Source organism: Cinclus cinclus, chromosome 13 (genome assembly GCF_963662255.1).
Source record: "Cinclus cinclus chromosome 13, bCinCin1.1, whole genome shotgun sequence".
NCBI lineage: Eukaryota > Metazoa > Chordata > Aves > Passeriformes > Cinclidae > Cinclus > Cinclus cinclus.
In genome coordinates, this window is record NC_085058.1 from 7,215,603 (window position 1) to 7,240,079 (window position 24,477).

General features: G+C 39.6%; 1 protein-coding gene across 1 annotated transcript in view; it reads left to right on the plus strand.

Annotated features, from left to right (window-relative positions):
- Nucleotides 1-1,079: 1,079 nt before the first annotated feature.
- The window catches only part of THSD4 (thrombospondin type 1 domain containing 4), a 222,314-nt gene continuing 198,916 nt past the window's right edge, over nt 1,080-24,477 (plus strand). The window contains exons 1-3 of the mRNA XM_062501530.1: nt 1,080-1,108; nt 4,946-5,015; nt 18,489-18,904. Coding sequence (XP_062357514.1) covers nt 1,080-1,108; nt 4,946-5,015; nt 18,489-18,904 — 515 coding nt within the window. The remainder of the gene's footprint in view (nt 1,109-4,945; nt 5,016-18,488; nt 18,905-24,477) is intronic.

The window sequence follows — 24,477 nt, forward strand, 5'->3', positions numbered from 1 at the left end:
ACAGCAACGTTCTCTTGTTTTCCTTCACTCCACTGCATTTCAACACGTAACCACTTGGAAAGACACAGGCAGTGGTTGACCAAGTTTGAAACTTATGGATTTAGGCTCAGTTTTAAGAGTGTTTTATTTCCTCTTTTCCTCCCTCCTTGCCGCTCTCCCACCAGCCCTTCTGATTTATGCTGTACTTCGTTACTGCAAGGATCTCTTTCCTGCCTGAAAATTCTGGAGCATTTTAGATGCCCAATATATTATTACAAATTTACTAAAATAAGAACTTCCCAGATGTCTGAACATTTGAGATTATTTGCAAACAAATGGAAGTGTGCTTGGGTAATCCTCCTGGTAGGGTTTCTGTGTGCTCACAGTAGTCATGATGCACTGATAGTACTTAGAAATAAGGATCAATTAAATTTGTATTCAAAATGCTTTTTAACTCCAGATTTCCTCCTTGACTGTGGGCAAGGCATTTAATTTCATTGTGGGTTTCTATCCATAGGAGAGGAAACAACACTGCTCTTCAGTTCTTTTCTGCAAACCGTATAAGCACTCACAGAGTTGTCCTTGCATTGCTCACAAAATGCAGAGTGTATTAATAATATTACTGTACATTGCAAGTTGGTAACCCAGTTTCAGTTCTATGAATTCCATTAACACAAGACTTTAAATGAGCTGGCTTGCTTTATTGTTACACAAGTGACATACCAGGAATGGGAATTAAAAAGGCAAGTAAGTCTAACATTGGATTTGCATTCCTGGGAATATAACCAAGATTTTGCATCCCATAGTATTTCTGCAGAGCACTTTGGTAATATTGAAATCCTGTTGCAAAAAATGGTGTGTGTACAGTTTATTCCTTTAACATACATTGCATATTCAATTTGAATTGCTGTAAAGTCCCAAGAATTGAAATAGAGATGACTAGTGTAGGTCTGTATGCAGTTTTATACCTATCCTGGGAAAAAATGAATAAGCAGTGTTAATTGTTTTTCTCCCTTCTTTTTATAGGATTTGTGTGTGATTGTCATTGTGCTGTACCACAGTGGTGTTTTTCACTTCAAGATACCTTGCATTAAAAGATCATGGTAGACAGTTTAATAGTTTCTTTGAGGTAAGTGATGCAATAAAACATTTAAAATCTTATTTAATATGCTTTTGACACACTGCAGTAAATTTCAATTTGGTGGTCTCTTGCTCTGCTGTTAAAAGTGTCTGTATCATAGGAAGGTAAATAGAAATCTTGTCCCAAGACCAAATACTCAAGTATATGCATACCAGACATAGCATTCTTTGGTGATAGTGAAAAAATAAAGTTCTCAGTGTTTGTTCATCTGTTAGTGTGTGCCAATGTGATGGTCTACATTACTGGAAAGTTCCTGTGTTTTTTGATGAGGCTGTAAAATTACAGTCACTGGGCCTAAACTGCTGATTTACATGTTTTAGTACCTGTGCTGCAATTCATTCACAGATTTGTCTTATGCATTCCTGAAACAGTTTGCCAGTGGGCAAACATAGGAAAGACCTTTCAAACAGCTTTCCTAACAAAGGAAACATTCATCTGTTCCTAAGCTGGTCTGTCCGGTTCTGTCCTGTCCTTGGGCGAGCAGATTCAGAGCAGGCAGCCCTGATGCCACACAAACACAGGCTAGCTCCTGCAAAGAATGACAGCTGAGTGCTGTTTCTTTGGGATGGAGTTACTGTAACACCTCTGCTCCAACCTTGCTTCTCCTGAGTTTGAGACATCAATATTTGAATTGCAATTTTGTCACTCTCCTAATATGCCAGGGCAGATTTTCCATCAAAATGGATCTGTCACACATTACTGACACTACCAGTGTTATCTTTCCAGTTGAAAGATGACCTGCATAGCTTCTCCCAAGCTGTCCCAGTCTTGGGCTGTTCAGCAGATTTGGGAGGAAGTTGGGAATTTGAGACAAGAGCCATACTGCACTAGTCAGTACTGATCACCTGTATCTGGACCATCCACACTTGACCATAATATTCCTCCATAAAATGCAGCTAATAAGGGACAGCAACATGTGAGAGATCTGTTTTGGTACCCTCTAGCTTCATTCATGCAGAGTTAACACTCACTGCACTGACCAGGAAGAATCTGAGAGATGTTCCTAGATGAGGTGTAAAATTGCAAAATTGTTCATGCTACTCTTACAATAGACCTAACAGTTCTTTGCTTTGTGCTTGTGCCTCCCCCTCTTCCCCAGTTGTTTATGCTTATATTTATGTTTCTATTTTATGTTTTGGTATTGCTGGCAGTTGGTGTTGCCAGTTAAAGAAAGTGAGACAGTTTAAAGTCTGACTTTGTCTCAAACTGGGTGCTTGGCTCTAAACAACTGTGAGAGCAGGGGCAAGCAAGGTTCTGAGAGGCCTGAGTTACATAGCCATCAGTCAGCTGCAATTGGTACCTCACCTGTTCAGGTATAGTTGAAAAGTTTTGCCTTACTTTGAGAAGACTTGTTCTTTTTAGCTTTTCTGCACTGTGAGAATACCTGAACCAAACCCACTGAAATTGGAGAAGCTATTTTTGTAGCTTGGGAGGTTTAAAAGTAGTCATGCATGACAAATAAAAAGCCTAGTCTAGAGAAGTTAGCCAAAGCAAGCTGCTGAGGGAAATAACATTAAAAAAATTAAATTGCCACACATTGGTTTGAAGCCAGGGGCTTACCTCTGGATAGCTTAAGTATTCCTGGCAAATTTCCTGTATGTTTGAAACAGTAGCTTTGATACCATTGTTTCTGACAGATCCAATTGCAGATACAGAAGCAAATTTAAAATCTTTCTTTATTGTCCTTGAGCCATGTACATGCACATGGTGATTGCAGTGCAACCTCCCTAAAGAATGGTCAGGAAAAGCCTGGCACAGAGTAATCACACTTAGACTAAAAGTTTGCATTTTAGAACTGGAAACTTTAATCTGGTAAGTAATTTGCTTTGAAGATTACAATTCTCATTCAGCTCAGAACTCGCAACCTTGTGCACGATTTCAGAAGAATTTACACATGGAAATCTGTAGACTGTCACACTGATCAGAGAAATCCTGTCCTGTCGAGGATGAAAGCATGCATTTCCTTGTGGAAAGTTTGAACTTTCTTTCACATGCTCTGAGGGATTATGGAGAGCAGAAGCCATAAGGGAGCAGGGGTGGGTAGCAAGATTCTGAGAAGGAAGTTAAATATAATTTGTAGAGGATGTAGGCTGGGCCTGTCAGACACTCCTCTCCACTTACATAGATGCTTGTCATTTTTCATTGAGAAGAGTTGGGAGATCACTGAAACGCTTAGAAAAGAGATCGGCAGGTGAGCTGAAGACAGACTTGATGCTGTAATTTTGCAGTTTGGAGGTCTGAGTTCTATTTCTGTCTTTGATTTCAGGTGTGATTTGCAAATCACTTTATTCATTTGTGCCTTTGGCTTCCATGTACCACTGTGTGATTGGGCCCTGCTCTGAACTGCATGTTTTGACTCCTGCTGTGATTTCTTTATAGCATCTTACACTGGCTCTGATTTTTTCCTCTGTATTTTGTTTTATCACAAATGATAGCTTTGTGAAATACCAGACTTCCTTCTAACACACTTTTTAAAGGGCTTATTTTTATTTTTTTCTAAATTGATGTGGCAGTAAAGAACTAATGACTTTTTCTAACCTTTAACTGGTTTATTGCTTTGATAGAAAGAGCATAGAGAGTGAGGTGATGATAGGCCATGTGTAATCAGTACTTTCCTAATGGTTCCTTTTGCAGTATATTAGCAAGAAGAAACACAGAAAACACAAGATAAACATTCTCATTAGCAGAAGAATAATTGTACTGGTGGTAATTAAATGCTTAGTATTAAAAAAAAACCCTTTCTCTTTAGGAGGTCTGTCTCAGAAAATGCCTGAAACAATAAGAAATGTTTAAAGGGTTACTGGGTGGGGAGCAAAGGAAGGAGCTGTGAATAGGAAATGCAGCTGGATTTTGTCTGGTCCATTAGTTTGCAGACATATTTTGTACCCAAATCCATCAGTTTTACTTTGTGCGTTGAAATTCAGCAAATCATTAGCAGCTTTCCCCCTTATGGTGGGTCTGAAACATACTCTTTGTAGACTGAAAAGTCAAACTCCTGGTACAAATAAAAATACCTTGATCCCTTTTGCCATACTTGTCCATGTTTTCTGATGAAAAGGCTTGTTAGAAGGAGACAAACTCTGTTGCAAATTATAGCAAACAAAAGACGGGGCTAACTGTGCCTAAGCTGTAACAGGCTCCTAGGAGTCACTACAGTGGTGAGGCTTGACAGAACAGTTTGTTTGGGCTCAGTTCCCATTATGACTCCTTCCAGACTGAAGATGTGGGGACTGGGGTGATGCTCAGCTTCTTATCCCGAGTCTCTGGTGGGTTGTGTTCACTGCTTTCCATCTTCTGTGCCCATTAGGTTATTCAGTTCTGACAAGTGTTAGGCAGCTGGGGAAGAATCTATTTTCTGCTTCCTGTGTGCTGGAGGTGAAGTGTTCATCTGTAAAATGAGGAGCCAGAGCTAGAAGCAGATGTGGTCCACAGATGGGTGAATTCTTACTTAGCACTTTAGAAAACTCACAAAGCCTATGTCAGTTTGATACCAAATGCTGAGGTGTTAAAATATGCACTGCCAGGAATTTTTAAATTTAAACATGAAGTTATGTGAAGTACTATCAATGGATTCTATTTGGTTCACTTTTGCTTTATAGCTGGACAAATCTATGTATGAACCTGGTTCATACATACAGGTATAAGCCTGCTGTGAACAGAATCTTATAAGAGCATTTCATGACAGTTTAGTGAGTCTGATTTGGTTAGCAATGGTATTCAAGTGTTTAAATATTTTCTTGCAGTGTGAAGCCCTGTAAGATGTTGTAGGTGCATGGTTTTTATTAGTGGTAATTATCTGTTCTGTTTTACTATTTGCCTTTTCAGACTTCTCAGTTCTCTAGCAGTGCTGGGATTTCAGTTTGTCATCCCACAGCCTTCAATTGAACACAGAAAGGTAAGCATTAGAAGCATTCAGACTTTTTCTACTGAAAGTTAAATGTGAAAACATTGGACTAAGATGTGTAAAGCAATGCAATCTGAATAAAGTTCTGTTTGTGCATATGGGGATTTATTTTTTTGTAATAAATATTTACGTGGTTAAAAGAGGCTTATTACGGTTAATTAGCTGAGTAATTGTATGGAGTATTTTAGGTCACAAATAGTTACTAAAGCTTTGGAGCATTTTCATCATGTAATACATGGAAAAAAAGAATTCCTGAGTGAGAGCAGACATGGAGTGAGTAGAGAACCACCCAGTTGCTCATAGGCAGCTCTTTCTGTTGAAGAGATAGAAATGTCTGAAACAGAAGCTGGACCCAAACCATTCTGTTGCTATTCAAAGTGCTAGAGATTGGAGCTGGAATCTGCTGGAATTTCCTGTTGTGCTCTTGTGGATGGTTCACTCATCCTAGATGTTGGCATCTCTAAGGCTTGCAGCCTGCACTTTCCATCCTGCTCAGCATTAGTGAGATCTTGGCTGGAATCCTTGGGTTTTTGCACTGCTTTTCAGGAAAGTAGTGGACAATTTGGAGATAAACAGAAAGCAGCAGGGATTATCCTTAAGAGATTTTAAAATCTTACCTCTGAGGGAAGTTTGAATGAATTAATATTGTTTATACTAAAGATTGGAAGACTGGTTCTGGAGGCAGGTATAATCTTCAAATACTTTTGAAGTATTAAAAAGAAGGCTGTTTTTTTTTTCTGTTTGGTGGAGCAGGTGAGAAGAAATAGATTTAAACTGAGGCAAAGAAAACTTAGGTTTGACATTAGAAAAACTTGTCATGGTAAGGATAGAAAGATTATATTATATTTAGAATTTCCATGATGTAGGTCTCTGTGAATATGTCAGACAAATGTTTGTCAGGTACAATGTCCAAGTGTTGCTGATTCTACCACAGACCTGGGGCAAGACCCCTTGAATGCTGTTCTGTCTCTTCACACTCTCATCACATTCAGTTCTAATCGATGTTCTCATATCTTAATATCTGTTGGTATCTCATATTGCTTGGTATTCATCCAATTAATTATTGAAAGCATCGAATAACCTGTTTAAAAACAAGTTTTCTTTTTACTATAGATTTTAAAATAATAATCCAAGATGTGTATTTTTTTTGAAAATGATACTGTTAAAAGGAGATAAAAGGCAAGTTTGCAGGGTTTGCTTTTTTAAAAATGTGCATGTGCCGCTGTCTTTGGAGTAAAAATTTGTTTGGACAATAGCCTCATAGGTATGGACTAAAAACCTGAAGCTCATTGTCAGAGTTCCAGAAGAACACAGAAGTCCTGTTAACTCCTTGTGCAGCCTATTTGTAAGACAAGTGAAATGAAGTCAGTAATGATTCAGTCTGAAACTGGCACAGTCCAGTCTGCAGCAAGCTGTCCAAGGGCTCTATTCTAAACTGCAGCACCATTTAGTATTTTTGCCTATCTTACATCTCTTCTCTTTTGCCATGCAGTTGAGATGGTCACGCTGCTGCTCTGGTTTCAGTACTCTGTCTGATTAGACATTCTTTTGTAACACTGACAGCAGAGAGATGCTTCAATCCAGCTTCCAAATGGCCCTAGGGGGAATAAATCTACTAACTAAAATAGAGTAACTCAGAGAAACAATCGCTTCATTCTGGGAAGCCCCGGAATTAATTTAGATAAAATCAGATTCTTTGTTTTCAATTGAATGAGAAATGCCACGGGTCTGGAGTGTGTTCTGTACTAGTTAAAGGGACTTAAGGGCATGGTAACCACCTTAGAGACGTCCCTTTTGCTGGGAACAAGGCACAGGTTTCCTAGTGACAATCTCACACGGGCCCCAAGGCTGGCTCTCATTCTTGTCTCTTACCCTACAGGAGAGGGTTCTACTCATGCCAAACTGTGTTTAGACTGGAACTCTGTATTTATACTTTTCACAAACCTTCTGCCTCACCTATAAGCTCCAGACAAGAGGGGCTGTTAGTAACTCTGAAGGCCAAGTAAGACATGTTTCTGAGTGAGAGTTCTGAGCTTTCTAGCTCTGGAAGTTCTTTCTATTCTTCTCTTGCAGTAACTCCAACACATATTTGGTGACATTTCCCGTGTGTTTCTGGATGGATCTCTGTGGTTTGGCAGGGCTCTTCCTATAAGAGAGGAGGTCAGTTGTGCCGAAAGAAAGAAAGAAAGGGAGGGAAGGATGGATGACAAGGGATTTGCTGAACAATTTTAACAAAACAGTGAGTAATGAAAGTGGTGTTTGCTAACTTTCATATGCTCACTCAAAGGGTGCAGTACGGGGAATCAAATAACTGGAGCTGAACTCTAATGAAACATTAGACCACACCCCAGTACTTATTGTGTGTTTATTTTGCATTAAGCTAAGCCTGACTGATGCTTGAACCTGCAGTATTGGAGAGTATATGGAATCTGTTTTCTGTACCTTGCATAGGGTTATTTTGCCTCTATAGGCAGGGAAATAAAACCAGAGAACTGGATTTAGGTATTTGGCTGAGTAATTAATTTAAATATTTCCAAATAGTCTAGTTTATTTTCTTACTCTAAAAGTTTTGGGAAAATTAGGTAAAACCCAGAACAATCCCCAGAGCAGTTGATGGAAATCCAGTCGTAAGTCTAGGCATCTACAGTTCAGCTGAGATGTTGTTCTTTTAGGACTCGAATACACTTAAAAACACCACAAGATACTATTTTCTGTTTGGTTTTTTTAAATCTTGATAGTTTTTAATCTTTAATTTCTTATATCTTTAAAGTCCATGTTTAAAGTCATGCTAGTTTCACAGATTCATACAATATAGAGTTTTCAACAAAAATCTGTAGTTTGCTCTTATTTGTAGGAGTTTGCTTATTTTGCTTCAGTGTATTACAACTGCTTAAAAGACCACTTGGCTACTCTTGACTTAGTGACATGTTTAGGAGCTTAACATGAGGAAAGAAGTTGACCTTATTGAGCAGCAATTTTTTTGTTTGCTTTTTTTTTAATTTTAAGGCAAATTTCATCAACAAAATCTGGAAGAGCAGAACTCAGCAGGTTGCTTCCTCAGATGCACACACAAAAATCAGTTTCTGGCATAACAGCATGAGACTGATAGAAGAATGAGCCAAATTTCTTCCATAGCACGGAAGTGCACATATTGGAATTAAGGCCTGGGGAAATGACAGAATCAAATGGGAAAGCTGTGGGAAAAGGTTTGATTGGGCAGTGTTTTCTGCTTTTAGACTTTATTATTTTTGAGTGAAAACCTTGGAAGCTTGTCAGACATGAAAAGAACAGACCAATAGTTCCAGAAATACATGGCTATCTGAGTTTTATATAGAAGTAGCTTTTGAGCTTCTTTCCTTTAATAAACACTGCTGTCAGAAGTGCACAAAAACTGAAAATAAAACCCATCTTCATATGTTCCTACATCTGAGTTTAGGGCTGTACTCTGTTAATCCTATCTCTGTAAATGGCACATATTTGTACAGTACTGTAAATACATTAAATGTGGTATGTTCATTAGAAATTCTTATGCAAAAGACTTACAGGGTTTTGCTGAAGACAGGAGTTGCAGTGTTGGCTGGAAGTCTCTTGCAGCTTTTTAAAAATAATCTAGTTTATTTGTTCTCATGCATAGTATATGATTTCTAACATCAAGTGTTGTCTGTAAGGCCAAAATACTCATCAATAATAGGATAAAAGGGGGAAATGTTACGTGAAACAAAATAATTACCACTTGCCTTTTAAAATCAGCCAAGGTCTCTGCAGATGGATAAACTGAAATCTTTCTTACTGTTTGAATAATTAACTTGCCTTGTCCTCACTACTGGGCATATGAACAGTCCTGCTGCTGCTCATGATGCAGTCAAGCTCTCTGTTCTCCCTCCCTGTGCTTCTTTTATTGAAATTTGATCTTATCTGATAAGTGTCATACTGTGGTGAACTGAAGGTTAAACTATAAACAGGCCTTCTCCTAGACATCCATTGAAGTCTATTCCAAATTTTCCAGAAGTCACTCCTGGGTGGATTTTTAGCTAATCATATGTTTCTGTGTTAGGAACGTAAGCTGTAGTTATATTTATGCCCTATTCATTTTAGCAGAACTGGTAATGTAAACAGTAGCAAAGTCTGTCCAAATAAAATTTCTGATATTATTATTGCTTTGTTTTAACATCTTGCTTCTAGTATGGCACTAAATAAGAGCGTTGAAGCAACAGAATTGCTTTGAATTTATGCATATCATTTTGTCACTCTGTTGTAGATGAGTATTGAGTTCAATGAATGCGCAGTTTCATAACAAACTGATCTTTACTGTATGGAAGCAGTGTCAGTATTTATTTTTACAAGTTTTTCATTGGGGCAGTACAGTACTGTTAAATAATTTTAAGCTTCTTTGGGCTCAGTGTAATTTCTTACTGCTGGCTCAAAATTAAAGAAGAAATAAACTTGATGTTATCTCTGTCAGACACACAATGTTTCTAGGAAAGTCAACTATTTATCAAGTGAATGTGACTATACTCCCCACAGAATGTGGAGATTAATGTGCTTCAGGATGTGTGTTGGGGTTTGTTGGTTTGGTATTTTTTGGCTGTTTTTTCCCCCTCTCTGTTGTGTTGGATTCAAATAACCTTGTGGAGGGGTCATCACTGCCAAGTCAAGAGAAATAAGGAATAGCATCCAAAATCAGAAGCAAGAGCTGAGGGAAAAGAGTGGAGCAGGGGGAAGGAAAAGGTGGCCAAGATCTCTCATTTGGTCTTGGTGAGCAGTGTGAAACATGAAGCAAGTCTGCTACATCCTTGAAACATTGGAGGAAACTGGAGTAAGACAAAGTAGTTAATATCTAAACTTGGCTTTTGGCCAGGCACCAGGACTAAAGCCTAACAGTTGTGAGGAGCCCCCTGGGACCTCCACCGCAGCTGGTCACCACCTTGCTTTGAAACAAGCTCCAAAGCAGAGGCTTGGAAGGGAGGGCTGTGTTCTTCCTCACAGTCCAGGCAGGGCTAAGCTCTGCCCCACGGTCAGCAGTGACTCAAGTGTGTCACTTGTCAGGATTTGTGGAGCTGGAACTCAGCTCTTGCTGACAGAGCCACTGCAAAGTCACTGGGGTCTGTCTGGCTGGGCTGGAGCTAAACTGGATTGCACTGGAGAGGCTAAGTCACTGTGTCTTTGTACAGCTGCTCTTCCTTTGCAGCAAATGGTTACAGGTGTCACCTCTTCTTTTCTGGTAATGTTTTTGTTTATAGGATAACTGCTGTCCATTATGATTGTATTTTCATACACATCACTCATATAGAACACTTCCAACTGCAAGGGAGTCCATATTTCTCTTGCAGTTTTTCACTGGTCAGTATAATGCCTTCAGCACAGATGCTTGACTTCAGATGTGGAGATACACATCTGCTCCTTTCATAACCTTTGGTGAAACAGAGTCTTTCTAGCTAATGATGTTGCTATTCTAATTGCAGTAATCCTAAGGAAACAGGAGACGTGATTTAGACCATGGCAAGACTTTTCCTTTAAAATTAGCCTTTTAGTACAACAGAATATATAGAACAACAACTGAAAGAATTTTTTTGCTATCTCTGTGTTGTTACTGATTCCCTGTACTTGATGTTGTGGATTAGAGTGGTTAGGAAATAAAATTCATCTTTGTTTGGGGAAAGGATACGTTATTTTATGTGAATATATTCTTTGAAATATCAAGGCCATGTTTTTGTTGTTTTAAACCTGCTTTATCATGGACCCTCTGAATTTTTATTTCTGTCTTTCAGTTAAAAAATACTGACTTATTTAAGCTCAGAGCAAGAGTTTTGTGTTTTTCTGGAAGAAAAGATGAAAAGATCACAGTTCCAGTTGCATTCCAGTGTAGGTGAGCTTACAGGATCATAGATAAGTTTCTCATCTTCCTTCAGAGCAGTTCGGCATGCTAGTTCTGTCCAAACTTTAGATGAGAGGGATGACAAAGATGATAATCTTTTTGGATTCACAGATGAGTTGTTCTGTTAAGGAATGTTGCTTGCTATTTTGTGATAGCTTGTCCTCTCTGCTTTTGGAGTGATGGGTGGATGACTCCCTGAGAGATCTGTAGAGGTGTTACAGCAATTACAGCATAAGTAAAATGTGTATTTCCACCACATGTGGACCCAAAGAATCTTTCTAAGTGTAGTAATAAATAGAATGGCAACAACTTTGTCACAGCCATAGATGGCTGACCTGGAGGAGGCCAGGGGTAGTATAAGCTTAGTGACCTAGGCCACAAATGATACTGAAAGGTGAGGGAATACTTTTAAAAATAAAGAAGCCTAATTTGTGATTTAGTGAGGGCCTATTGCTATCATCTTTACCTTACTGTAAATGAGAAGCAATCCTACCATGGATAAGGAATGGTTATATAGAAGTGGTAGAAGTGAGATCGGGAGTGAGCTGTCTGTTACTTAAAAGCACTTAAAAGCCTCACAGAAGAGTGGAAAATAACCTCTTCTTTCAAACACTAATCTCCCAGAGTGCAATGGAGGTGGCCTTGGTGTGAAAAAATTAGCCAAACTGGGGGGAAGCTTCAAGCTTTGTTGGCACAAAAACTGTTCTGAACCTTTTTCAGAGCTGTTTACTTTCTAGACTATTCAAATAATGTTAAGGTTTCTTCAGATGTGGTCAGAGTTGGTTGAAGGGGCAGTTAAGCTGTCCAGGCACTGTAACTCCCTTCAGTGATTTGTGAATACAAAGGTCTTCTATTTCCAGGCTTTTTAGCCCTTTAATCTTCACAGGCACAGATGTTCATATTTTATACAAAGAACGGAAACACAAATCGTTTAAGCTGGTAATATTTACACTTACCATGTACTGTAAAATTCAAATGGTTTACTACTTCTCTGATTAAAGGCTTCCAAAATGCACTGAAGGATTAAAATAGCTGAGCACACGAGAACCAGGCAGACATGTACACATTGTGTCATGATGTTTTGTTTGGCCTCTGCTCCATTTTTCTGCTAGCCTTGAGAGAAATTATCTGCAAGTTTTTTTTTGTTTGTTTGTTTTTTGTTTTGTTTTTTTGGTTTTTTGGGGGTGGGGCTTGGTAGATTGTTTTTTATCAAACCACCAATGTCCCACATGTTTCTTGTAAGAGGGATAAAAACTATGGTTGTTTGAAATGAACATATATGAAATGGACTGTAAAGCTTTGCTGCTGGGAAACTGTCATAGCTATATGTCACAGCTAAATCAGCTGAGCTAATGCTGGAAGAATATTCCTTTAAGATGCTTAGATTGGTGAAAGAATTAAAGGGGTTCCATAGATGTGTGTACAACACTAGCAGGGAAATACAATAATCTTACACTTGAACAGGTTCTAAAACTAAACTATCATTTCCTCAGCCCATTCAAAATTTAGCATGCTGTGCCCTGAGCAGCACTTCAGGTCTCATTTTTGGGAGTCTGGCGGGTTTTGTTTTTACACTCTTGAAATTTCAAGAATGTGAAGTCCAGCTGCTACTTTGTGGCTTGATCATTGATCAGTTATATACATGAAAGGTGAATGCTCATGAAGAATACAGTGTTCATCTCATCTCAAGTATGACATATGCATTTTAAAGATTATCAATATACTATTTCACTGATGTTTTGAATCCTCAGTCAGTCTGAGCCTGGCTGTGGTAAAAACTGCATGCAAATCCTTTGTGACAGGCTGTGCCCTAGTGAATCTTTAATTAGTCAGAACTGTGACATAAAGAAAGTGCAACCCTGGAGTAATGGAATAAATAAGGAGTCATAAGGTTTCCAAGTACTTGATACTCCTTTAGTAACAATGGGGACAGGTTGGTGTCATAGCGTGGGTTATCATGTGTGGGGTAATGAGAAGAAGGACCATGGAAGAGACAATGAATAAGCACCTAAAGCCTGAAGGGTTTTGGGGAATATTAACAGAATTTACAGGGGGTCTTTGCTCTGGGAAGTACAGGACAGAGTTTAGTAGAATTGAAAGTAAGACATGCTGGCTTCTGTTAATTCCACTTTACATCCAGTATATGAATATGGGTTAACTCAGTGAATACCACTGGTAGCATTTTTCTAAGCAGGTGATAAAATGTTCTTCTGGATACAATTTCTTTGCTTTTGGGTGAAAGTAATACCATAAAGCTTTGAGAAACATACATTTATGCCTGTTATATCCCTTTCAGATGTATATTTAGGAATATGATGTAGTTAATTTGTTCATGAGTCCATTTCCATTCTGGGCATCTACCCAGAAAAAAGAATTACTGGATCATATGTTAAAAATCAAATCTATGAAATCTAATAACATTATTGTATCTAAACTGAAATGGTAAAAAACACCAGAAATGTCTGACTTGCTTTAGATATCTCCAGGTTTAAAGCTTGCCATTGCCTTGTATCCTTTTTCAGTTTTGAACTTGGATTGCTATAGCATGCTTAGTATCTACAGAATACTTAGTAACATTGGCTGAGGCTATAACAGGTTAATGATGTAGCTGGCTAAAAGGTATATACTGTCACCAAGCATTATAATCATTATTACTGTGAAATTCCTTCATTAATTCGTATTTGGAGTACGGTATGCAGCACTGCACACCCGTGTAAGAATGTAGGAGTGGAAAAGGTGCTGAGAATGAGGAATTCCTTACAAAAAGGAACTAAACAGATTAGGACTGCTGAATTTCAGAAGGAGATCCTGGAACTGGAATGTGTTAGCAATTGCAAATCAGACATCATAGTACGGTGAAGGAGGATGCAGAATGATCATTCTTCATGTATTGCAAAGGAAAATTTGGGAGACACAGTGAAATGGTCAGGCTGCACTGCACGTATGACCAGAGCAAAGAGAAGCACTTTTTCAATGTAAAATGTACAGTCTTTTGGAAGCCAAGATTAAAAATATGCTAAAAAATTAATTGTATATAAATAATTGTATTCATGGAAAGTAAGTCCAGTAGTGGGTATGAAAAACAATTGCATTATGGTGTTTAGCTGAATTACTGATTAGCTGTAAGCAGAAGGTCCCTGGATATCTCTGAATATGTCCTGGTTCTTACACTGTTTCCTAAAGTTTTGCTTCTTAACTCAGTCAGAAACAGAGTACTGAGTTAAATGGTCCTCTGATCTAAGCATTTCCCCCTCCTACTTTTCTGAACAGTTAATTTGTATTTAAGCTATAGTTTAACAGGAAGAAGTGCCCTAGAGTATTTAAAATTAGTGCTTGTCATACCAGTGCAGCGTTGTCTCCTGTGGTCTTCCTGCACAAGTTACATTTTAAAAAGTTGTGGCTTTCAGTTCAAGTGATGTTTCCTCTACAGGAACATTCTTGCATAGAATAGTTCCAACAACTGCTGCTGAAATCCTAAGATGTGGATCTTATTTCTAAATTCTGACAGAGGCAGTACTAGAAATTGGCATTGAATTTCTATACCTTGTGTACTCCTATCTTTTGCTGAATTTTGACTTAGGATCAGAGTGATTGGTGAATCACATGAATTAAAGATAAACTATATTTATATTTAAAATGTCATTTATGTCAGCCTGCTGGTAGTATGTTTAATTCCATATCATTTTAGGAAAAAAAACCCCAACAAACTCTTTCAGAATAAAACCTGTATGTAGTGCAGCTCCTATGTACAAAAGTGACAAAATACAAGAAAACTGGGGAAAAAGAACAGAAAGGGATCCAGGGTACTGATGAATAAAGGAAGGAATGACCCAGAAACTACACATCTGAAAATCCAGCCTCAATTCTGTTTTCCACTCACTGGTTGAAAGGTGGCAGATTGGAAGATATTTGGTACATAACAGTCATCATGAAGAAAATTTCTCATTTAAGCACTCTTGGATAGTAGATTAATAGGAGTTGGTGCAGTTGTAGAATTTGCAAGTATTTGCACACCTGAAAGCTTATCTTACTTTTCTTTACATTATTTATTGTACTGCTGCATGTAGTGAATGGTATTGTGCCTACTTCCAAACCTTGGCTTGCAAAATAACTGAAAAATGTGTAGGAAAGAAAAAAAGGAGGAAATTAAAAGGGAAAAGAAATTGAATTTCTAGAGCAACGTATTTGGTTGGAATTAACTTGCAGTAGATAAAAATATTTTTGGTGGTGCATATTCAGTTAGAATGAGTCTAGGTCACCTAGAGAAGGAATCAGTCTTGAGCTATGGGAAAGTAGATTAAACGGGTTGGTTGATCTCTCTCTTTTTATGGGCTATGTGATTCTCTTAAAGAAATTACTCTCATTACTTAATTTGGCAAGAAAAGTTCAGTATGCATTTCACTTATTCCCCAGTGCTCAGACTCTTCCTTTCAGAAAGTGTGCTTTTAAAGGGTGGTTCTTAAAGCAAGAGGAGGGACCTAATGTCAGGGATCTCTGAGTAGGTGGTTTGTTTGAGATGTTCTGAAACATTTCAGCTGAATCCTGTAGCTACCCGTAATTTCTTGGCTATATCACAGAGCTGTGGCAGAATTTCTTCTTGGCTACTAAATTACCTGAAATCCTGTAATTCAGCTCCTGTGCCTCTGCCTGGTAGAGCTTTAGGATTGGTCTCAGTGCTGCCAGGACCTCCTCGGGCAATTTGTTCCCAGGCTTTGCTTGCCTTCTCTCTAAGTAGTTTTCCTCCTTTGATTTGGATCACCTTTGATTAAATTTAAATCCAAGTGGCTATTAATGTGTTGGCTATAAACAAGAGCAGTTTGCTGCAAAGAGAAGAGTAGCAGTTCTTTGTATTTATTTATGTAAAGTGTTTGGAAGTGTCATTATTGTTCCCTCTGTTTTTCATTCCTTAAACTAAGAAGCTTCATCTTACTCAGTCTTTCGTAGTAGAATTCACTGAGTAGATTATGCCATCAATCACATAATCTCCTCTAAAGATTCATCTGTAGCCCATATCTTACTCAAAGTAAGGAAAGAGTAAGAAAAGTTCATAACCTGATTTGCTGCTGAAAATTCCCATCTCAAAATTTTGTTATCTTGCAATTAAGTAGTATTAATGAATTTGTCTATCAACATAGGACAGTAAGTTACATTTTTTTAGGCTTTATATTTATGTTCTTCCTTAATTAGCTGGATTAAGCCTTCTTGTGCTGTGTCTACAAGTCTTTCACTATGAAGATTAGGGGGTGTGAAATTACTTTACATTGCCTTCAGTCATATGAAATATCATTTTATCTTGCTGCAGTGAAGTTTGGAAGCCAGAAGGTTCTCTCTGTAGCAGGTTGACACTTTTCACTATTCAGTTTCTTTTTCTGCACAATGGTACATTTCTTAAGTTAGTGAGAACTTGAATGGCTTGTAGGCTACAGTTCTTAGTTGTTGCCTGCGTGAGTGTCTTTGGCATTTAAAAACACCAGGTGTACTGAACCATTATAGAAATGATTAAGAAGTAGTCCAAACAAGTGAAACCTTGTCTGATAACAAAGGACATTAGTTTTACAGTAAGTAAATTTTACTGCAGACTGAGTTCAGACCAGAAGAGTGTCTCTGCATGTAGTCCTTACCGTTTTATATCTGAGGTAGAGCACATTAATGCACAGTGCATGTACGAGCAGTGAATATTCACTGGAAAAAATCAAACTGAAGAATAGCTTATTTAGTTGGTCAAAGTGTGAGCCAGTGGTGTTCTGTTACTGGATATGAAAGCAAATGTAGCAGCCAGAAAGACCTTGCTGCATGTTCTAAGTTTGACATTATGTGGTATTAGGTTGTACAGGCTATTGGATTTTAAAGGCTGATGCCAAGTGGGGTATGCACAGGAAAAAAGACATTAAATACAGAGACATCTGCTCCTGTTTTCAAATAACATGTGAGAAATGGGTAACACATCACACTAATGCAGATGCTTTTTATTAATCAGAACTTATAATTAAATGCAGTTCTTTCTGTGGTTGGTGATGAAAGCATGAGAGCAACCTCAGAGGGGAAAATGTTTCAGATGATGTAGCCCACAACCAACTATTACACAGCAGCACCACAAACCCTGCTCTGGCTTGGCTTGTTGTATTGTAATGCTGTATTCAAGCCGTGTTTGCAAAGCACGTTCCAGCCCAGGCTGCCATGTCTGCAGCCAGCTGATGAGCAATGTGCTCCATGGCAGACTGAGGCACAGTCCAGTGACCACGGCGCGTGGTGGCTGTGATGACAGACTAAGTGTAGAGATGATCATCTTTTGCTGTGAAGGGGGGAGAAGTGACAGACAAGGCTGGCTTTCCAAAGCTCATTTTGACCTAGCTGCACTAAAATAGTGCTGGAGAGGTATGGCAAACATGTTTGTGGACAATGCCTTTTCTTGTCTCCCAGCTGAACTGATGCGTGTGCTTGTTGGTACAAAGCTTGTTCAGAGCATTAATAAACTACTGGAATGATGCTCATTTAAAAGAATGATCTGCATATTAATAATTGTGAGAATCAGATATTGGGAACCTGCTTTAGAAACTTGTGATTCAGCTAGTTGGTCAAGAGAAGAACTGCAAGTTTGTGTACTCTGCTCAGTGCTGAACGCTGAGAAATCCTGACTATATCCAGCTCCAAGAACGGGTAAACCGTGAGGAAATCACAGGGACATGGGGATGGGTGATTGTAGCTTCCTGGCTGTGCTGATACCTTTCCAATCTCAAAGTCAGGATGTTTAAAATATTTGGCTTGAGGAGTTAACTCTCCTAATGGAGAGACCCTATCCTTCCTAATACTTCCTGGCCTCCTTCATGAGAAGGATCCTCTCCCTCTGGGGTTCCTTCTTTCACTTTGCTGGTGCTGCTGAATAGTGAGTATGGACTATGTGGCACTGAACACCAGAGACCAGTAATTTGTCCCATCTTTTATTGAGTTTGGTGGGAACTTCTGTGAATGTAGTGATAATGTGGGGCATGAGTGGTAATGTAAGAGTTAAGTATAGTAGCATTTTTGGTTGGTGGGAAATCAATCCGTCCTCTTACATTATTGCCTTTATAAAAAGTTCCACATTAGATGGGAGTTCCTGAAATATTACTGCAACCACCAGCACTATCCATTGTTGAAGCGTCAAGAGTGCAGCAGAGCAGTGAGTGTCTGTTAACCCAATTTCATTACCAAAAATGACCTTATTTCCTGCTTTTGGTAATACTATAACACACTTCCAAGCTTTGCATCGTGCAATTTTTCTATTGCTGAGAACAAAGAAAATATATTTCTATCTAGATAGTCCAAAAGAAAAACCAAAAAAAATAACCCAATCCAAGAAAAAAACACCACAAAACCCCCCAAACACAGAACGACCAGCCCCAAATTTCTTGTCCGAACGGTTGATGGCTGCAGGAGATCTCCTCCTATACAGGCAGTCCTTTGACAGGCAGAGAATAAGCCAAGTGACTTCCTACGCCATTCCATTTCTGTAGTGGCTGCGGGGTGAATGGCTGAACACCGAGGTATTCGCGCTGCCCTCCGATTCCAGTGTGAATTCCGATTCCTAAGTGTGTGTGTTGTGTCTGCAGGTTCCGCAGAGGATAGAAGAGCAAGGCGATGCGCCCGAGGACAGCGGTGCCGGCGTGCCGGGGCTGTGGGGCAGCTGGGGCCCCTGGTCCGCCTGCTCGCGGAGCTGCAGCGGGGGGGTGATGGAGCAGACGCGGCCCTGCCTCCCGGCCTATTACCGGGAGCGCGGCTACCGCCGGCCGGGCCGCCACTTCCCGGCCTCGGACCGGGCTCTGCCCCACCAGAGCGCCCACTACGAGGACCCGCTGTCTGCCTACCCCGGCCACGTCGTCTCTGCCATCCGCACGTCCGTGCCGCTGCACAGGAACGAGGAGCAGCCGTGGGCCGGGCCGCGGAACAGCAGCCAGGGCGGGCGGGCGGCGCTGCGGGGCAGCCGGCACTCGCAGGGCCCGCGGCACGGCGCCAAGCCGGACAGGAGGTACGGGGCTGGCCGCGGCCGCCGCCCTCGGGAGTGGCGGGGCACCGTGCGGATGGCGCTTTCACACTCGCGGGAAGGTCTGAGAGGCTGGCGCTGACTTTTACAGTGCTTACCTTCTGGGAAGGCTGCCCTCCCTTCGCTACCTGCGTGATGTCCAAGGACATGTCGTTATTCTACAGTCGTGCTAAGCTGATTATCTCACTTCCCTTTAAGATTTGTGTTGTGATTTATTGAGAGATTTTTCCTTTTCTGCTTTGCTCTCGTTTGACATTTTCATTAAATATCAGAACAAATAACTGTTCTATAATTGTATTCTTAACTTCGTCAGCCAGTCTGATATTAATTGGTTGAAAATTAACTTTTTTCAACTGTCAACTTAATTTCTATTCAAGATTCTAGTTTTGTATCTCTATTTATTACCTTTTTGTTTTCCTCTTTTTTCTTTTTTTCTTCCTACCACCTCTTCTAGCATAATTTCCTGCTTGAAGAAAATAAAAAAAATGTGGTTGCTTAATACATAGAATATTTTAAATGCTGTATATGTTTTCATTAATTTCATAGTAGCAGTCTTTAAGGTTGGGTGGAGCTGTGCTGTTACAAGTAGTTCCAATTAGTTTTCCCACTTCTGGAGAAACACTTCTTTATCCACTTTGATACTGATCTGTCAGATTTTTTTATATGTCTGTGAAAGGAAAATAGATGTGTTTCCAGTTTAGAGACTGAGCAGAACAGGCATGGAGATGTGCTGGGATGGAGTGCTCCTTAAATGTCTGTTCTTTCTCTCTTTCCTCTAAATATGGATTCCAGTGGCTCTCTGGTTCTTTCCCTCTCAGCTGTCTTCTGGGGAATGCATGAAGACGAGCTTTTTGGGGTAGCTGACAAAAAAACCCAAACCAAGCAAAACAGAAAAAAACACCTCCGTCTCCCCCCAAACATAACCAAAGAAACTTTCCTTTTCATCTGCATCTTTAGGATTCCTAGTAGAGCAGTCAATTGTCATTCCCTTAAAAAAAAAAAAAAGATATTTTGCTGTCCTTAACAACGTAAGAAAGAATATTACCTTGAGGCAGTATTCCAGCCTGACTAGAATAGTAGAGCTCTGTTGCTGCTAATAAAGGCATTCTCAACCCCTGCAAGAAACTCTGTCCATATAAAAGAATACTTGAAAATAGAATTAACCTGTTAAGCTCCTGCCTTTCTCAGTGAAGCATGAGTTTCAAAAATTGGGACCAGCTGTTCAGATGTTGGTCTTCTCTGGTGTTGCCAATTTCCTTTGTCACTGCTTTGTCTTTCTGTCAAAGCCATGCAAATGATAGCCTAGACCTGTTGACTATAGAATCAGTGTGGCCCTGATGGTCTTACAGAAGCTCAGGGAGTGCCAGAGACAGAATTAGTAGTGTTAACATGAGTACATTGAGGCAAAAGTCATGTTTTGTTTTTTCTGTTTTCCTACTTAATCATTTGCTATTCCAGTGCACTTCTGGGCTGTGCAGTGTGACAGCCCCAGGCTGTGGTGCAGGGCTGGGTTGTTGCTGATGCTGGGAGCCTGGCCTTGAACCGGCAGCACAAAGTCATCCAAAGGCTCTTTGCTGTAGCCCTCGGCACCTCAGTCTCGAAGGGAATCCCCCCTGGCCTGGCTCTGCAGCAGCCCCACTGCCTCTGCTGGGCTTCTACCCCCATGGGCTGTCCCTTGCTGCTCTGGTGGCCTCTGCAGGCCGGCACAGGCTGGAATGGCTTGGGACAATCACTGCAGGATTGGCTGGAACTGGAGACCATGGTGAGCAGAAAATAATACTAACTGTGCAGAACTGAAGCTGTGTCACTTCCTAAGAAATGCCTTGCCATATGAAATGTTAAAATGCTCACTTTCCTGTATGATGGAGGCATTTGCTTTTGAAAATTCTTGTGCTTTCCTAAGCACAGCACAAGCTTCTGTACCACAGTTGATTTTCCACCCCCATACACTCTGCCCCTTGGCTAAAGACTGGATTCAAGGTCAGTGTTTTAATCTTACTTGCATAATAAGTTATTTCCATCTTGTGTTAGGAGGTCCCTGGTGGTTTTTAAGCCTGTTGTGTTGCATAACTTTCAGATTCCTTGGTGGTGACTGTAAAAACAGAATGAGAACAAAAAATGTTATTTGAAAATGTAAATTGAATGACAAAACTAATAGTTCTCCTTGATTTACAAAATCCGGAGTAAAAACTTTCTTTACAAAGGAGATTACTTGTTCCTATCAGTTATATGGAAAATAGATTTCAAGATGTGAGCTTCTCTACACATGATTTTTGTCCTGTAGAACTGTGTTTAGTGTTCACTAAAAAGATGATACTGGAAATTCATGTCAGGTTGTTAAATAACACTTGTGTTTTCACAATTTGTACAGTCAGTGGAAACTTTTTGGAGTATTTATATTTACTGTACTGGACTTTATATAGAAGCTGTACTTTTAGCAGACTTCCATAAAACAGTAAGAGAGGAATGGACATCTGTGGCTGAGATAAGCTCACTTCGATACCATGGTAGAATGAAGGATGGATGGATTGGATGGATTCCAAGGCAAAGAGTTTTGACAGCAGTAGCAGTCCTATACAGCAGCCCAGTGTGATTGTATCATTTAGCAGCAAGTGGAAAAGTTCTCTCCCTGCTTCTATGCTGCTGACAAAGAACTGATTAGAGTTCTTTTTTAGCAAAATCCAAAATAGAATTTGTATATCGTAAAAACTCCTATACCTTGTTTTTGAAGAGGGTGTTCACATTTTCGGCCTTTGAAACTGAGTTTAGTTAGGCTTTAGGAGCCAGGACTGCATGAGAAGTTCAGGGAGAGTGAGGTTTGAGGTACCTACAATTAGAAGCCTGGTTTAAAAGTTTTCAGTGCTCCCCTGTTTAACTCAGTGCAGTAAGGAGAGTTCTTGCATGATTGAAATGTATTAATTACAATCAGTCACTGGAGTGAGTAAAAAAGAAAGCTGATGATTCTCTGAGTTGTCCACTGGCGGAGGCATAGCTCTCCCCAGCTTTGAAGAACTGAGTTCCCTGTAGCATGGACTTGGTTTGTTAATTTTTGCCTAGCTAATGGACCACACCACACACTAGAAACAAACAGGAAAGAGGAGACAGTGAAAAAAATATTAAAGCATTCAGACATCTTTATTGAGAGGCACGTACAGAAAAGCAATAAGGTCATGCAGAAAGATAACATTCTTTAAGAGAGAAAACACATCTTGAAAGGAAAAAATATTCATGGACTAGGTTTCAGTACTGCTTAAATGTTGCATTTCCAGTTCTCTGTTTCAGTGATGGAGAAGACAGAACCACAATTTCTTACTGATGTACTGAGTGTAGGATGTTTACAGCTGCCTCCTTCACTTTCTCTTCACATAGGCTTTGGTGGTGGAGCAGCAAACCTCAGTGTCCACTTGTGTGAGCATGCTATGTATTTTGTATCTGGGGTCATAGCAGCAGAATGAAAATACTAGAATTATCACCAGAATAATGAAATAACTAAAGCATTTTTGAATAAATAGTGCAAGTTAAAGAAGTATGTTAATAAGGAAAAGGCATCCCTAAAGCATTTCTTATGTATTTGGAAGAGGAGTGAGAGGAAAAATTTGCACTGAGGAAATAATCCAAAAATCATCAACTTCTCACATGTCTCTAGCTCTGGGTCTTTATTGTGCTGCCAGCAGCTGACGTGCAAGTCTGCTGTGCTGCTCTGTGCCCTGTATTGGGTCAGTCTGCATTTCTAGGCCTTTGAGCAATGGAAAGGAAGAGTGCATCATTTAATGTCAAACCAGAATTTCCTTTCTGAAAGTATTTCTTTTGCCACCTCTCACAGATGCTTTGACCAGGCAAATGTAGGTCACTCTGTTGGCAGGTCTGCAGTTAACTTTTAAGAGGACAGTTCTGTTGTTATTTCCTTAACCAGTAGCCATGTGTTGTGATGTCATTTTTGTGACCTGTTCTAGTCAGTTCCGGTTCCTAGAGGTGGAAAAATATGTGATTGCTGGACCCTCAGGTTCAAGAAGGTACTATTTTCTCAAGCTGTGAGGCTTTATATTTATTGGCATGAGTGTTTGCTTTTCTTAGTATCTGGTACAAAACTCAGCTCAAGTACTTAGCCACCCCTCCTTTCATTATTTCTCTCACAGAACGAAAATGTGATGGATTTTACCCCAAGCTCAATATGGTTATAAAAGCTTATTGTGAGTTGGTGTGTGTACAAGAAGGAAGATAGAGAGAGACAGGTTGGATCCCTTTCTAAGGATAAGTTTTCCAGAAAGATCTAAGAGCAGCAGTGGTAATCAAAGAATTCATTTTGGTAGCACTTGAGGGATTTAAAGCCACGTGAGAAGATGTTTATTTTCCTTCTAAATAAAATTCCAGGCAGGATCTAATAGTAATAATGATCAAATGAGGTATTTCTTAATGAAATGAGTAGCTAGCTGGGATGGCTGAGGCCTCAGGTTGACTTTTTCCTGTCACACTTCTCATCTGAATATCGATACCATAACATGCTCTAGGTCTCACTTATTATAACCAACGTAATATCTAAATATAAACTGTATTTATTATGCTAATGCAAGCATTCTTTGAGTGAGATTACCAGAAATAACCCCCTAACACAATACTGTAATTGCAAAACCACCTGAACTTTCTTACTCTTACTGCTGAACATTTCAACCCTTCCTGAGCTGGGCTCACTGAAGGAAGGGAAGTGAGATCACTGCTGCTGTTTAGTCAGGTACCATTGAACTACTGCCCCTACTACTACTGTCAGTGAGGGCTAGAAACAACCAAACCTCCTGTGTCATTTGTAAGGCATCTCAGCAGAGTTCTGAGGTTACTTACAGTGAATTTCTGCTGGTTTACCTCCCAACTGCATGGTTATGTTTTTCAATCAAATCTTAAAGAAGAAGCTAAGAATTGCCTGGGATCAGAGGTGTTCAATCCTGAAAAAGAGGATTGAAGTATTTGGGTTTGAATTTTGGAATCCATTTCTCAGTGTTGAAAGTCACATAAATGAGGTTACACAGCACTTGCTGAGAGATCAGTAAAAGCAAATATACTAAGTTATTGTACTGGGCATACTGCAGCTATGCTAAACTGGGGTATCAGTGGTTATCTCTGAGGATGGAAAATTTTGTTTAAGGTAGTCCACATCCTATTAATTAAACCTGTTCCGAAGAGACAGTTTATTTAGTGACCTTATTCATTAACTTTACTGTCTCAGAGAAATGTAAATATCTTTTCCCCCTAAATGATATAGAAATGAAAGTGTTTGTAGTGTAATGTGGTATAATCCATTTTTCTTCAGAAGAAACACCTTTTAGACATTGTTGGTTACTCTGTGAATTCTAGCATTTACATATTTTAGGACAAATATGCTCACAGTAATTTTAATACTCCTATGTATGTGTGATAGGTGGGAAACAGTGCATATCCACAAGTCATGGTGTGGTTACCAAAGTTACCATGAATGTAAAAAAGGCAGATATTTCCCAAACTTTAGTTCATGAAAATGCCAATCAGTGAGATGCAGTGACAGCCTGCCTTGATGAACTGCCCTGCAG